At 37.7% G+C, this 15,009-nt stretch overlaps 1 protein-coding gene across 2 annotated transcripts in view; it reads right to left on the bottom strand.

The window, feature by feature from the left end:
• Nucleotides 1-3,852: 3,852 nt before the first annotated feature.
• The window catches only part of LOC111862207 (myosin light chain kinase, smooth muscle), a 277,919-nt gene continuing 266,762 nt past the window's right edge, over nucleotides 3,853-15,009 (bottom strand). For both annotated transcript variants that reach the window (XM_023847414.2, XM_023847415.2), the window contains 5 exons: nucleotides 13,625-13,766; nucleotides 10,484-10,683; nucleotides 8,916-9,068; nucleotides 8,169-8,292; nucleotides 3,853-5,324 (listed from right to left, as the gene is read on the bottom strand). In XM_023847414.2, coding sequence (XP_023703182.1) covers nucleotides 4,380-5,324; nucleotides 8,169-8,292; nucleotides 8,916-9,068; nucleotides 10,484-10,683; nucleotides 13,625-13,766 — 1,564 coding nt within the window. In that variant the 3' untranslated portion in view covers nucleotides 3,853-4,379. The remainder of the gene's footprint in view (nucleotides 5,325-8,168; nucleotides 8,293-8,915; nucleotides 9,069-10,483; nucleotides 10,684-13,624; nucleotides 13,767-15,009) is intronic.

Below are 15,009 nucleotides of genomic sequence, written 5' to 3'. Positions count from 1 at the left end.
GCCAGCTGAATCGAGTTCATGTTCTCACACACATTTTTGTAGCATATACGTGTATTTTATTGCACAGGTTTAAATCTTCCAAATTCTTCATTCGAGTTTTCCGCAAAAAAAAAAAAAACTGCATTTTTCCACAAAGAGGCCTAGAAATGAAGGCTTCTTCTACCTTTGGGGGGGACACCGTGTATCTGGTTGAAAGTCAACCGACGTTTCGGGGGAAAATGTCGCGTCGATCTTCAGCGTTCAAGAGCGTATCCAAGGTGGAATTAACGTGAATTGCTGCCTGCTTCATGCTGGAGGTTAAGAATACCCATAGATATGGCCTCATAGTTCATACAATGCGAATATCCTGCTGGTAAGAATTTATAGGGAACCCTCTGCATTGCGTATTTATGTCTTGCAAGAACCATCGCTCTATTTTTTTTGATACTGTGGCGTATAGACGCGTTGCTGGGCAGAGACCTCGAAATGGACTGGACTGAGTTCTTTGAGGGTTGGCAGTTCATTGGAGCTCTGTATGAGAGGCTGGGAAGAAAAAAGCTGCAAGAATGCGGCTGTGAAAATGAGACTTTACGTGTGATATTTGGAATGTGTAATTCAGTCAGACTGGTACAGTTCTTGTGTTAAATCTGTTGCCCGAAAACGGCTACTGGAGACTGTAATAGACCGAGGATACTAGTTTGTGTCAGTGATTTGTAAAGTGTAGTGTAAACAAGTGGTCAATAAATCCAATTCACGAATCCATAACCCGTCTATAGTCACATCCCCTAAAAATGTGGCAATTTATTTGTATGTTGTATCGTTTGTTGCTATACTACATATTTACGTGTATTGGCTTGTTGTCATAATCCATTAAGTAAGAATGTAGCCTTATAAATCGAACTGCCTGCAGCTGATGCGTCGAAAGTGCGTCCAACAATTGAAGTAATTCCCCGATTGCTACAGCCTGCCTGTCCCCGTGGAACGTGCACCATGTTCTCTGGGTCACTCAGTTACTCTTTGTCACAAATTTCATGACTGTGTTAGTACTTTCATTTGTACAGAATGTAACGGCATTTCACAGACGAGGCTGCAAATGCGAACTAATGCCATGACGTAACCTCGATTCGCGCCTGTTCCACTGGGGGTGGATGCACCAGCCGCAACGAAACAACGTACAGTTAGTAGAATAGCGAACACTTCCCTCGCTACTCAACATAAAATTTCAGTGCAGTCTATGGCCAGTAGTCTACATTCTTTAAGTACTGGAGCTCGAAAATATGTTTGCTTGGGTGCCATAGGGGGTACTTCGAAGCAGCACGCGGGAGTAGCACAAGAACAATTGTGTATATGTACATTTGTAGGTAGCTATAAATCATTCTGAACAAATATATGGGGTTTACCGGAAGATATAAACATAGCACTATTAATAACTGGCGGAACACGATATTCCAAACACCAGTCACATCCTGAAGATCTTCACATTAAGCAGAATGTGAGGTTGGATTCAATCGATTTTCCCACACTCAGTTGCGGATACAGCAAGAGGGAAAGAGTGAAGAGCTGAAGCGTAACTTGCTAGTGATCCCAGAACTCGCATTTTCAACGTACACATTTCTATTTATACATATATTTTTTATTTATGGGGCTACACTGGCTCTTCCAATTACAATACACCACCCATTTATATGTGAGAAAGTCATAACTGATCGATGGAGATGCAACTGATAATTCCTGACCACTTCAGCAGGGGGAGGGCAATCACGCTTTGTGGTTGGTCACTTTGTTTCAGCAGGTCAAACTTAAAAGAGAACACACTACCAGAACTTCTACAAGAATACCTTTGATCATATAACGTAATAATTATTCACACTATCTTTTTCACACATAATCTGCAATAAATGTATATGTTCAATAAGTACTGGCTCGTGAATGAGTTATGCCCAGTGACGTAACTCATATACTTCTTTTTGTTCACTTAGGTATCATTTTAATTCTTGTATTTGGGTCTTACTCAGGTCTGTCTGCTAGAGTGAGGACGGTGTATCTTTTCAGTCTATGGGTAGTTTCGCTATTATCGAGTAGGTTCACTGCTAGTGCATTTGTGTGGTTTTGTAATTTTCTGAAGTATTTGGTGTTCCACTTTTTTTATTTCACTTAGCACTGTGTTCATTTGTAGATCTTCCTGGATCCTATGGTTGTTTACATACCAAGGTGTGTTCGGAATGGATTGGAAAGTCTTAGATTGAAAGCGCTGGAGGATTTCGATGTTGGTATTCAAGGTTGCCCCCATAGCTGAATTCGGTGGGCCCATATAAGTTTAAGTACTGCTTTGTACATGGGGAGTTTGCTTTCTGTTGATAGTGTTGATCTTCCGAGTAGCCATTGCATTTATTTCGCTTCTAGGTTGAGCTGTTTCCTTTTGGTTTTGATATGCTATGCGCATGTCAGTGTTCCATCAAGATGAATGCCCATTCATTTTTCTGGGGTACATCAACATTGCCCATTTGCACTGTCAGACAGGTTTGGTTGCGAAGGTTGAATGTAATATGTGTGGATTTGCTTTGCTTTCTTTTAATTCTCCATTTCTTCACCCAATCGTCAATCTTATTGATGGTGGCTTCGAGTTTCACTGAGGCTGTCGCTGGATCTTCAAATTTAGCAGATATTGTTGTATCATCGGCGAAAAAAGCAGTTGTTGCGTTGTGATGTTGGGAGGTCACGTGTGTAGATAACATAGGACGGGTCCTAAGACACTTCCATATGGTACGCCTGCTACAGTTTTCCATAAGGCTGTGATTTCAGGCTTGAATTTTAACTGAAAGGGTCTACCCGTTAGATATGATTGTAATATTCTGTAATATGCATGGGGAAGGGTTTTCCGATTTTATACAAGAGGCCTGTGTACCATAAATTACTAAAAACTTATGAAATGTCTAGGAACGCTGAAGAGAAGTATCGGCGGACTTTCAGCAGACAGCACAGCATTATATCCCAAAAGACAGAATTATTCATGGATACTTACTGAAACAAGAGATATTTCAGACAAAAGTGATAAGGAAGTATCAAACATTTTAGCCCATGCCCAGTGCTCTTCTTCCTTAAGTGTTATAGTTATCAAAATAATTAAATAATTACTGTTTTGCTATTCATACATTTCCTAACTCGTATATTTAGCAATCAACAACGGCTTTCTAAACACTGCAAAAGATTACTGAACACTCAATAATGGTTTTCCAACCATGCAAAGTCCAGTAATGCTTCTTGTTTGTCATAGTAATTAAAGCTTCCTCACACCTGAATTTATAGGTATAAAAATTATTGTGTATATATATATTTAATTAAAATATAATTCTTCATACTGTCAATGTAATTTATTCTCAGTCATCATACTTGTTGATCAATATACATGAAACAAATGCTTCAGTGCTTTCTACAAAAGCTAAAACTGCACTGAAATCACATCTGTTTTATTAATTTAATGTTATGCTCTGTAACAGTTAACTTTATTTATTAGGCAAGTTATGTACATTCAGTTTCTCTTAGTGTATGAAATGACAGTGAAGTCTTCATATTGATTACATAGTTTTGACTTCTAGTAAATTTGAGTGTCAGCGAATATTGAAGAGTTCCATGCAGATTTCATGATTGTTTATTATAAGGACATATTTCATCATAATCTTAATTATCCAGTTTATCTAAAATAATGAACTTCCAGTAACAGAAAATATCATTTATCTTTCTCACATTGGCTGCATTTGTAATTTGAAGAACATAAATGTCATCATGTCATTTACTCTAGTCATGAATACCTGTTGAATGTAGGATTTGAATTAGAGTAGCCTTACCAAGGACATGAGGTAGATCCAGACCAAGCTCATAGGTAAATAGTGTCATTTTATTACAGCTCTGTGTAACAGTAGATACATACACATACATAACAGGAGCAAATATTCAAATATCTTAATAGGACAAACTAATCACTATATATACAAAATACAAGGCAAAACCTTTAATCTGGTTGTTTTAATATTGGTTTATGTTTAGTGGTATACAGTTTTATACTTCTGTTATGACACTTTCTTTCACTTCACTACTTTCTCTTGGGACTAAAAACATTTCTTCAATCAGTTCAGTTTACTTTAAGGTAGTTAAAAATATTGACCCTCAACTATTCAGGAATCAAGTAAGCTGTGTAAAAAATAGTCTACCAAAAATCATGGCTTATGTTAAAGCAAACAATTTGTTCTTTGTAATAAATATTTTGGTTAGAGCAATATATAATGCATACAGATGATGCCAGAAATGAGGATGAATGTAGTTTTATGAATGAGTTTTGTAGCAATCTTAATGCAGTGAGACAAAACCCATAAAATATTCATTCTGTCTCAAGCATACAAACTCTACCGTTTCCAAAATGCCATAGCCTTCTGATAATTTGTGCTATGTTCATTTGAAGTTGAAATTGGAGGTGGATGATGAAGAGGAGTTTTCTTACGACTTGTGGACTTTGGTTTAGTTTCCTTTTCTTGCGCTTCTGTTAAAACTGTGCTTCTTGCTTGGACAATACCACTAACTTTATGCAAAGCTGTATCACAGATGTCCTTTTCTGGCTGCTCCTGGAAATGGACCAGTTCTTTCCTCCTTGCACAGCCTTTTTCAGTGAGAATGTCTGGAGATGGACATGTTCCTACGTCCATATGTACACCAGAATCCACAGAACTTTGCTGCCTTAAGCTGTCTGTCTTTTTAGCATTATATTTAGCTGAGGAAGAAGAACAAGCAGGCACATTACCAACAGCACTCTTGCAAGACACTGGGTTATTACTATCATTTCTATCACTAAATCCTACAGCCATATGAGAGGCCCTAGACTGAGTACTTCCGCCTACTGCTGAAGAAACTCTTCCGCTTTTACATGCATCATGGACTATCAATTCACTCAGTTTCTCACTACAAGTTTCCATCTCCTCAGTTATAGAAAATTTCTTGCTGAGTAAAGGCTTTGTTGGGCACTGACAATGGCTGTGAGGGGATGGAGTAGCAATGCTAGAGCAGTCGCTGATACCACTGTCACTCCGCTCACTGCACAGTCGCATGCGGCTGGATTTAGTCAACGTGATTTCACTGAACCCGTTAATCACACTGTTAGTGTCACTAGAGGTGTTAGTGTCTGCAGCAGCCTCCAGATCTTCCTCGTTAAGACTTGACATCCTCGATACAGTACCACAGCATCCAGATAAACTGGGTCTAGGACTGCCGGACGTAGAACTGGCATTTGAGTTGCGGCGAGTAGCTGCTGATAATGTGGCCATGCGTCCCAGGGCACGTATGGCATTCCCAGTTTTCTGTTATTTGAAGACAATAACACACACACAAAACATGCAGTTTAGAATACAAACATAAACTCACGTGCACTATTTGTTAAAACTATGGTGGCTTTTTTACAAATGCCATTCATTTCATTATCACCATGAACATCTCTCCAATGTAAAACATCTAATTCCAGGTAAATGTAAGGAATAAACTATTTTTGCATCAAAATTGCTGGTGGCCTTGAAATTGAGGGAGCATAGTATACTTTTTAAGAGTAACAAAAATTTCTGAAGATAGATAATTACCAAATGAATACTGAACACAAGACTACTTCTGCTAACATGTCTTTAATTTCTGGGCACTGAAGCTACAGGGAGCAACATATACCTATGTTATAGCCAATTAAGGAAATATATGAAAAAGACAAAATACAGAAAACACAATTTTGACAGTTAATTACATAAATATCCCTCATACCAAGATTTCTTTAAGTCCATTGATTGGACCTTGGAAATGTGATTCAGAATATATTTTTAGTTAATTATTCCTAAAACTTTTGTTCTGAAATAACGCTCACTAACTTGAATTATTGATGAAATAAAAATATATATCCTCATATGTAGTAAGAATTTTAATGGGCAAATGTGGAACAAAATACATTTTCCTAAACAACTTTTAAAGCATAAGACATACAAAATTTAATCTAGTTTGTCCAGTGATATTAGGAAATGGTACAGACTTAATCTACTCATTATTACCAAAAGCAAAAGAATACTAAAAAATGGTATACTTCTGGACATCCCGTGTTTCACTAACATTCTCTTTTATTGAAATGTCTGTATTTACAATTATTTCACTTATTTAACAGATAGCTGCAATGAAATGGTCACTTTTTTCCAAAATACTTTAAATATATACTGCATGACTGAAGTCCTGTTACTCATTCCTGTTAGAGGCTGAGTCGACCCCAGGGCCATAGTGCGGCTAGAAAGATTAGGTCAATTGAAAAAATCCAGAGACCTCATCAGGACTTGAACCCGCGACCATCTGGCTCGTAACATAGCCCCTCAACCAACTACACTAACCACGAATTAATTAAATAATTTTCCTGGGGATTAAAGCGCGGCAGGCGAGTAAGACTGACAACCTTACCGCTATCTTTGAGCTGATTGTCTAGATAATGTGGGACCCTCAATGTCTCACAAACCTATGGGCCTTCACGGCCCATTACAGGGATAGCTTTACTTTTTTTTTTACTGCATGACTAGAAGGCTGACCTCAGTGAATTTTTAATGTAAAGGAATATTTAATAAAAATACTGATTATTTACATGCACACAACACTCAATACATTATTATTTATGACACTATAATTATACTGCATTAAGTAATTAAAGTACAGTGCCTACACTTAAACAACGTCCTCTACCCTTCTAACATGTGCAACTGTGTAAATAAAACTGAATAGCATTATTTTTACCGGAAACTGAACCTCATTCCTCTGTGTCCAGACAAGTACTTGCTCAGAAGTGAACCCCTCAATGAGGACCAAAGTTCTTACACGTATGTACAGTATCACTAGAGAAGACTCCGAAGTGAAAGAGTAAAACTGATGTATCTGTACATATAACTTCAAAGCACTATAATTCCTTGCTGTTAGTTTTATTAGATGACAGCTCACCAAAACCAGTGTCAGATAATATAACCTCAAACATATGAAACTGTGCTGCAGCACATCAGACACTATGAAGCTTGAGACAAAGAGACAGAGAGAGAGAGAGCACTTTCACACAAAATTCCACATGAAACGAACATCAGTTAAAGTGCAAGTCTTTTGAGTTTCAAGACATTGTTTCTTCATGTGCCACAATTTCCTAGCAGTTTTCAGAATTCAAGAGGCGAAGAGAATCTCTTAGAATAATGACTGGAATGATTAACTACAGATACACATAGAGGCAGAATGAGACATCAGTTCTGCTAGTTGCCATCTTACACAACTCTGCATGAAGATGGTTAAGTATCAGTAGCTCCTCACAAGTTGGCAAGCCAGGAGTGGAATGATGCCTTGGACTGCTTGAGAATGCAGAGGATGCGATGAGACATGTACTTATCAATATCACAATTAACCCTCAACCCATTAAAGAAAAAGGCCAACACTGGAAAGAACACAGTGTCTTCATTTCTTTAAGTATTATCTGGCTACCATAACACTCAAAATTCAAAATACTATCACATTTCAGTACACGATGGATTCTGAACTGATCTGATTGCAGACCTTCAAAAAAAGACGAACATAAAACAATCCTGTTACTCCACAACAAAGATTTTTTCCATATCAAATGCAATGGTCACTTTCCTATAAAAGACCTCCAGTACAGATACCCTACTGTCCAACCTACAGTCTAGACCTGGCATTGTGAGACATAATTTTAAAGCCTTGAAGAAGCCTCTGATGCATATGAATAGGACCTTGAAGCAGTACAAGAAAGTGAGTGACATCAATGGTTCTGGAGTTTATACAGGAAGAAAATCAAAGATATCATTGTTAGATTATCCATGTTTGAAAAGTTTTTGTAGTTACCTTTACATTTAATAGAAATCCAATTACATGTGCTGCTCCAACAGAGCACTACTTGATGTAAACAGAAATTCCAGAATGCTGTAGTAAGAAAAATGCTCCTTAGGGCATGAAATACTAACATGAGTATAAGGGAACATAAATGTTCAATTAACCTTGATCCAATATAGTGTATATGCCTGTTAGCACTGCACATATGTATAATGGTTATACTCTAGCAAAAGAAAATGGAAAATACTATACCTGGCAATAGTGCACAAACATAACATTCAGCTGCTACAAACCAACACTTAACATACCTGCCACTTTCTGCGAATTATGAACTTCTTCAGTTTATCTGTGCTTAACCTGACACAACTCATTTTCTCATCATGTTGTGCCAGCCATGTATGATGAAGACACTCCCTGGCTGTCAGCCTCTTCCTGTGACCACAGAAATTAAAATAACAGACGAAATCTAGGCAACTTAAAATTAAGTATTAACTCTTAATGGACAATGAAGTATCTGAACAGGCATACCTTCATAAATCAGGTGATATACACTTTATCACACAATCCATATGCGAACTGCATGAGAATTATCTCATTCACCAATACTGAAGAGAGGATCACAGTTATTACCTTCCAGTACCTTTATCATATTTGCTTTATACCTGTGTTTCTGTGATTCAGAATAATAACTTGATGGGAATATCATGCCACTAGAGGAAGCAGACATTTTGTGCTTTACATTGTTCTGCTATCAGTGACATCAAAATGGCAGTCATGCAGACTTGTGATATCAGAGTGACATCATTCAGTGCAGGGTTCCAAAATCTTGTATGGCTAAAGATGTCTACAATAAAGATTTTGGTTTGAACATATCTTCACTATAATTATATGAATTCTTCTGCGTGACAACTTGTCTCAGCTTCAAGTAACAGAGTCCTTGAGAAGCTAACAGCTGCTCAGGTAGTCAAGAAATCACGCACTTGAACTGACCTGGATGATGAATAGAAATAATGCACCTCATTACACTATATTACACATTCTTGTTACATACTTACTCTTTCCTCTTTACAAGAAGAGCGCTGATGAAATCTTTGGCATCTTGGGAAATTGCATCAAAAGCCTCATCATCAAAGTCATAGTCTGCTCTAGTAATGTTAGCAAATGTTTCGGCATCGCTGTCTCCCATGAACGGAGAGAGCCCAGATAACCTGAGTAACAAGAACTTAATTACAAATTTGGGTGAACACTAATGTTATAGTACGGTGAATAGCATTCCACAAAAAAATGGGTGGCTGGCTTAGGCAGTTATCTCTATAATTTATCCTTATACAGATTATGTGGTGCCTATGTAATTTAAGAAATGTAAACTTTCACTACCATATCAATGTGGAACTCATAAATGCTAATATAGAAATGAGATTAATGTTGACGAAGTTGCTGACAATAATAAAATTTTGTAGTTCACAAACTATGCTCCATGGAGTCCAGGAATTCAGTTATAAGTTTCCAGGGGACCTGTGGAAGCATTCTTTAATGATCCAAAATATTACAGAATTCTTGAATAAGTAATACTATGTCATTAAGCAAACTGGGAAATGGCTTTAATCGTGCAGTACAATGAAATGACATTGTTGCTAGTAAATTGAATCTATAACACCTCCTATACATAATATTCATCATCAGTAATCTGTCAGACGACAGGTTCACAGTCTCTTCCAAAACAGTTCCCCCACTTGATGCGATCTAGAGCTTTCTCCTTCAAATAAAAATAGCCTCTTGTGTCCCCAGGGTCATCCAGCATCATCTTACGTCTTCTTCCTCATGTTCTGGTCACTTCTATCTGCCCCTCTATCTTTGCATACACGGTATCTCTGTTTTTAGAAAGAGACTATCCAGGAAAAGTGATAATGTGGTAGTTTTTCCATTTGCTTTCCACATCGCAGTACAGCAGCCGTTCAAACCACTCTGGCCACACTCGTTGCTATATGAACTTGAACCATCTTGAGCATTATTTGCTCTGTGCTTCAAGTCGCTGCTGATGACGCTGCTTCTGGCATCAGTTTTTGGTTTTTGGTGTCTCTCTTCGTCTGATGCCTACCCTTTGACCTGTCCAGCAAGGGAGGCTCTGCCAGTAGCTATGCTANCAAGGCCACGCAGTCCATGACCGACTCGCATAGCAAGCCCCAGCTTAAGGGTTAATGCCCTCCCATTAACCTTGCCTTTCTCCCCCCACACAATATCCTATACCTGCTCTAACCTTGCTCCTGTCCCAGACCCTTCCCCTCTCCCTCTCCACTGATTTCTCATGTAGACTTGTCCCCACTTCCTTCACTGCTCTCATATAGCTGCGTTTATTTCCAAAATTAGTCTGCTTGCAACTGTTCTCACTGTCTCTTCACTTGTGGATTTTCTTACTTTTCCTTCTACCCTGAAGATGGAGGCGATACGTTCCTATGAAACGTCGGTTAACAACACATCTACACGGTGCCACATCCCAGAAGACTGCTTTCTTCACAAATCACAATGCTTAAGACTCATCAGAATCAAACTAAGTTGCCTTTTCTTTCATTAACATAATACGTAGGAATGTATAAAATAGTGTCAGATGTTTGCTAATACTTACAGAACATAGCAGATCACTCCCACAGACCACATGTCTGATTCCACCCCGATTGGCTCATAGTTGATAATTTCTGGAGGGATAAACTCTGGGGTGCCAAACAAAACCCTTACAGGAGTATTTGGGTTTATTTTCTGGGCTAGCCCAAAGTCAATGAGCTTAATTTGGTGTGATGTCCGTGTGTGGCACATTATATTTTCAGGCTGAAAATATGATTAATGTCTTTAGAAGAGAATAAATAACAACAATGAAGAACTTACATAAGCAAGCATCATATATTTTATTAACTACAGCACTACCAGATGCAGAAAACTAGTAAAGATAATTTCAATGGACAAATTTTTCTTGGACAGTTCTTAATCATTATAATTAGAGAATCAATACTGTGACTCCAAAAGGCAACAGGTCATATTCTGAGCCAGCTGAAAGCAATAATCCTCCCTTATTTTTATGTTGTTATATTTTAAAATTTTTCAGAGACTGGACTCTGCATCTGTCCTCAGGTAAAAGGCCTACTAAGTTGGGTTCAGTTGACAGAGCTAGATCCAGACACTAGAACCAACATTAAGGCTGGATATATAATCCAGACACAACATAAAGCATCCAAAGGAGTTAAGATAAACATGTATATGTTACATGCATGAGGCCTAGCACAATGTAACAGCCAGAGTCAATACAATCAGAGCCAGACTAAAATAGAAGCTAAAGCCTCAGAATCAGAGTCTGAAAAGGACAAATATACATACTATAAAATGAAAGATTAATTTATAATCTTGTGACCTTTAGAATCACAGATAGGAAAATGATACACATATAGATCCAAAGAATACAAAGGATTAAGATTTGAGCAGATGAAATTTCCCAAATACGAGAGGACATAACAGCAAATAAACCAATAACGATAAGTACTACATAAATAAAACACCTGGATAACAACAACATAAAAAAAACATTCCCATATAATCTAAACTGGACAGAGTTGTAATTTAAGACTTCTGGTTCAAAGATTGGAGTCCAGATGGGAGAGGTATCCTAGCTGGGTTGACTGATCTGCTGGGGATCTCTAACAAGTCCAGTTTTCATGACTGTCCCACAGAGGGTATGTTTAGATTTGAAAAGGGTCCTAACATTGAACAGGTTCCCAATGCATAAGAGTTTTTTGGAAATACCACTACCATATGGATAGCAACCATGCCATGGTATGTCAGATGTGAAGGACAGTTATTTCTCCCTGGCTTCGTAATGGAATAAAGTTTATGAGTAATCATCAAGTATCAAATCATGTTTCATGTTCCTAATTTCCCTGCTGAAATCCTGCCAATCCTAAAAAGTGACCTTGGCTGTACTGACCTAGGTGCAAATGACACCTCTTTTCTTGTGATTCAGGTGGTCAGACATGAAATGCAAATAATGTCATGGTAGGTTTCCTGTATAGTTTCGTGGTAAAATTAGGACACCTCTTCATGAAAAAGACATCCAAGTGAGGATCTGTAAAATTTCCACTTTGACTGTGAATTTTATGCCAGATCTAAGGCTGCTGAGGTGATGAATAAATTGCTGTAATCTTGCTTGTCCACGTGGCCAAACCACAAAAGGTATCACAGACATATCAGACCCATTTAGTGGGTTTGTGCTCTGCTGTGTCCAATGCTATAGCCTTCAAAGGTGAAAGTTCTAAGACAGAAGGATCCACATTAAGTCTATTTCTGATGACTTGTATGATTTCTACCAATAAGTTTCTGAACAGACCATGTCAAAACTTACAAGGGAGTCTCTTTTCAATGGTACTGTATTTTAGCACCTTGCCACATTAGTTTTATCACATAATATATGTGCACAACATAGCCTTCAGTGCAGCTTCCTGGTTCCTGGCTGAAACACTACCTATTCCATGTCTTGTTGCTAGCTAAATGATATGTTTTGACCATACAAGGATCATCATCAGATGTATATGAGTGACATAAATTGTTACATAGAGTCTTGCCCTGTGAGGACTGTGCACTTACAAATTCGTTACTTAAACCAATTATTTTCTTAAATTGTCCATACAAACATGTGTGTGCATGTGCACGCACACGCACGCACGCATGCACACACATAAATATGTAAGCATGGCACCAGGGCACACAAAATGCACACTTTTACCAAAAGCATAACATAAGAAGAGTGCCATGGCACACATCACCATCCTTCTTATACCATTTTTATGTTATTGTAATAGTTTTAATAACATTTTAACAAATTAATTGGTTTAACTAAAAAGTTTTTACCCATACAGGGCTCATGGGCTGACACAGTATAACGACTTATGAGGATCACATATACCTGATGTGGCCCGTGTGTGACCGAAACATATTGTTTAGTTCATACGAAGATATGACACGTGAGGTTAAGCCAAGAACCATGAAGCTCCACTAAAGACTGTCTTGTGCATGTAACAGGTCATGGACGCCCATAGGGGTCCTATGGTTAACACTGTCTAGAACTCACCTTCAGGCAGCAACCTCTTGAAATCAAACCAGCTTTTTCAGAAGTTAATTTGTTTCACAAAATGCATCAGGAACATAGAAAACTTAAAATATACTCTATATTGCACCCTCTCAAGTTCTCCCTTGACACCAGAATCCTCCCCAATTTTTTTCTTTACTCTGTAGTGACCTGCTCCTGTTCATAGTACTGTTAAGTGTCTGAGGGTGTGGCTGGACCAGAAAAGCACGTTCCTAGCTGACCATCTTCCTCACCTTAAAGAGTATGATAACCTGCCCCAAATGGAATTATGGGTAGTACAAAATTAGCAAAGCCATGAATGTTTCAGTACAGGACTGTGACATGTGGAATTAATTACATAGTCACTTGTTTGTCGTAACTGAAAGAGTAGACTCAAATATGTAAAAGGGTAAAACATATTGCCTAACTTGCATTATTGCACTTATAACATCACGAACATATCAAAGTCTTAAATGAGTCTGGAGTTCAGACTGCTAACACAGAATTGTTTTATTACACAGTGAAATATTAACTGTCCTAAATGTCCATTTCATGCCATTATTATCACAAGTTGCTGAATTTCAACTATGAGATCTTGATAACACAAATCATTTAACTGATTTCTTTTTATATACAGTCACATTTATTGTCTATTACCTTTAGATCCAAATGAACAACATAATTCTGGTGCATATAATCCACACCTTCACAGATCTGTCTCATGAACAAAATGCAGTCTCGTTCTGTGAGGGTAAAATCATCTGCAACTACACGTTCAAATAGTTCCCCACCAGAAATACTGAAAAAGAGAATGCATAATAAAAACTACCAATGATGCATGTCAGTGGGGAAAATATTCAATTTCATCTTATCTTCTACAGAAGTTTTAAAGTGCAAGTAAATTGAGCACATCTACAATAATTTCTAAAGCAGTCGCTTTTAAATAATTGTTTCAGATATACTTTCCTATGTTATGATAGCAACACATTTTAGAAAAGTTGTAGTAAAGCAGAACTTTTCTTCTAGAAGCACGTAGATGCCTTGTCAAAGTCATATATTTCCCAGCACATTGTATGTTTCAGCCCTGAGGCTTAAATCAAGCATAAGAATACTGGCAAACATGTTTCTTTAGGAAAAGAACAGTGAATACAGTTCTCCAATATAACATTTAATCAAAATCTGACTACTGAGCAACAAAAATACAAGAAGGGCATAGCATACTAATCTTTGTGTTGTGTAAATAAAACTGGTCAAGGTGTATTCTACAATGTAACAGCTTTCCTTGAGGATCTGAGGTTATCACAGTGGTGGCTCTATCCCAAAAGATAAAACTCAGCATCCACTGAAGTTTATTAAGTTTACTTAAAAATGGGAATACTGAATTACAAATTAGTGAAAGCCTCCTGTACTGAACTTCAACAATGTTTGTGGTAAGGTTCTTTGGATATATGGAAAATTACATCTATGGCCTTATGCGAAAGGGACTTTATTATGGACCAACATGGTGGAAAATAAAAACTACCTGAAAAATGTTCTTTCAATCTTACACATCAAATTTCAGAAAAATCTGTGTAATATTTTTTGGGACAGATGGAAAATTTTTTTATGGTTTTCTTTAAACCAGACTTTAAGGCAAATTTGTCTCTGTGCTTAATTAATTAAGCACACACCATGAGGACATATGTGGGAGTGGATGTACAGGTTCATGTCTTCATGAACTCAACACTAGTTGGAAGTGAGTGGTCAGTTTCATGCCCAGGCCACTTTGCCCTCAGGATCCACTAGATAAGAGGCTAGGTGGGCCCCACATCCAGTCTGGACGATGTGGAATACAAAAGAATCTCTTACCCCTGCTGGGAATCGAACCCTGGACGTCCAGGAAATAGCCTGTCACTATACCAACTGAGCTACCCCAGTTTCTGAATTTATGAAATGCATGGAGAAATGTATTTATGGCCTCACATGATATAGGCTTTATTATGGATCAATGTGCTTGAAAATCATAACATTATGTGACATGCAGTCAAAATCCCATACACTGA

The sequence above is a fragment of the Cryptotermes secundus genome, unplaced genomic scaffold, assembly GCF_002891405.2.
Source record: "Cryptotermes secundus unplaced genomic scaffold, Csec_1.0 scaffold1304, whole genome shotgun sequence".
In the NCBI taxonomy this organism is placed as follows: Eukaryota; Metazoa; Arthropoda; class Insecta; order Blattodea; family Kalotermitidae; genus Cryptotermes; species Cryptotermes secundus.
This window is presented reverse-complemented; position numbering and strand designations above follow the sequence as displayed.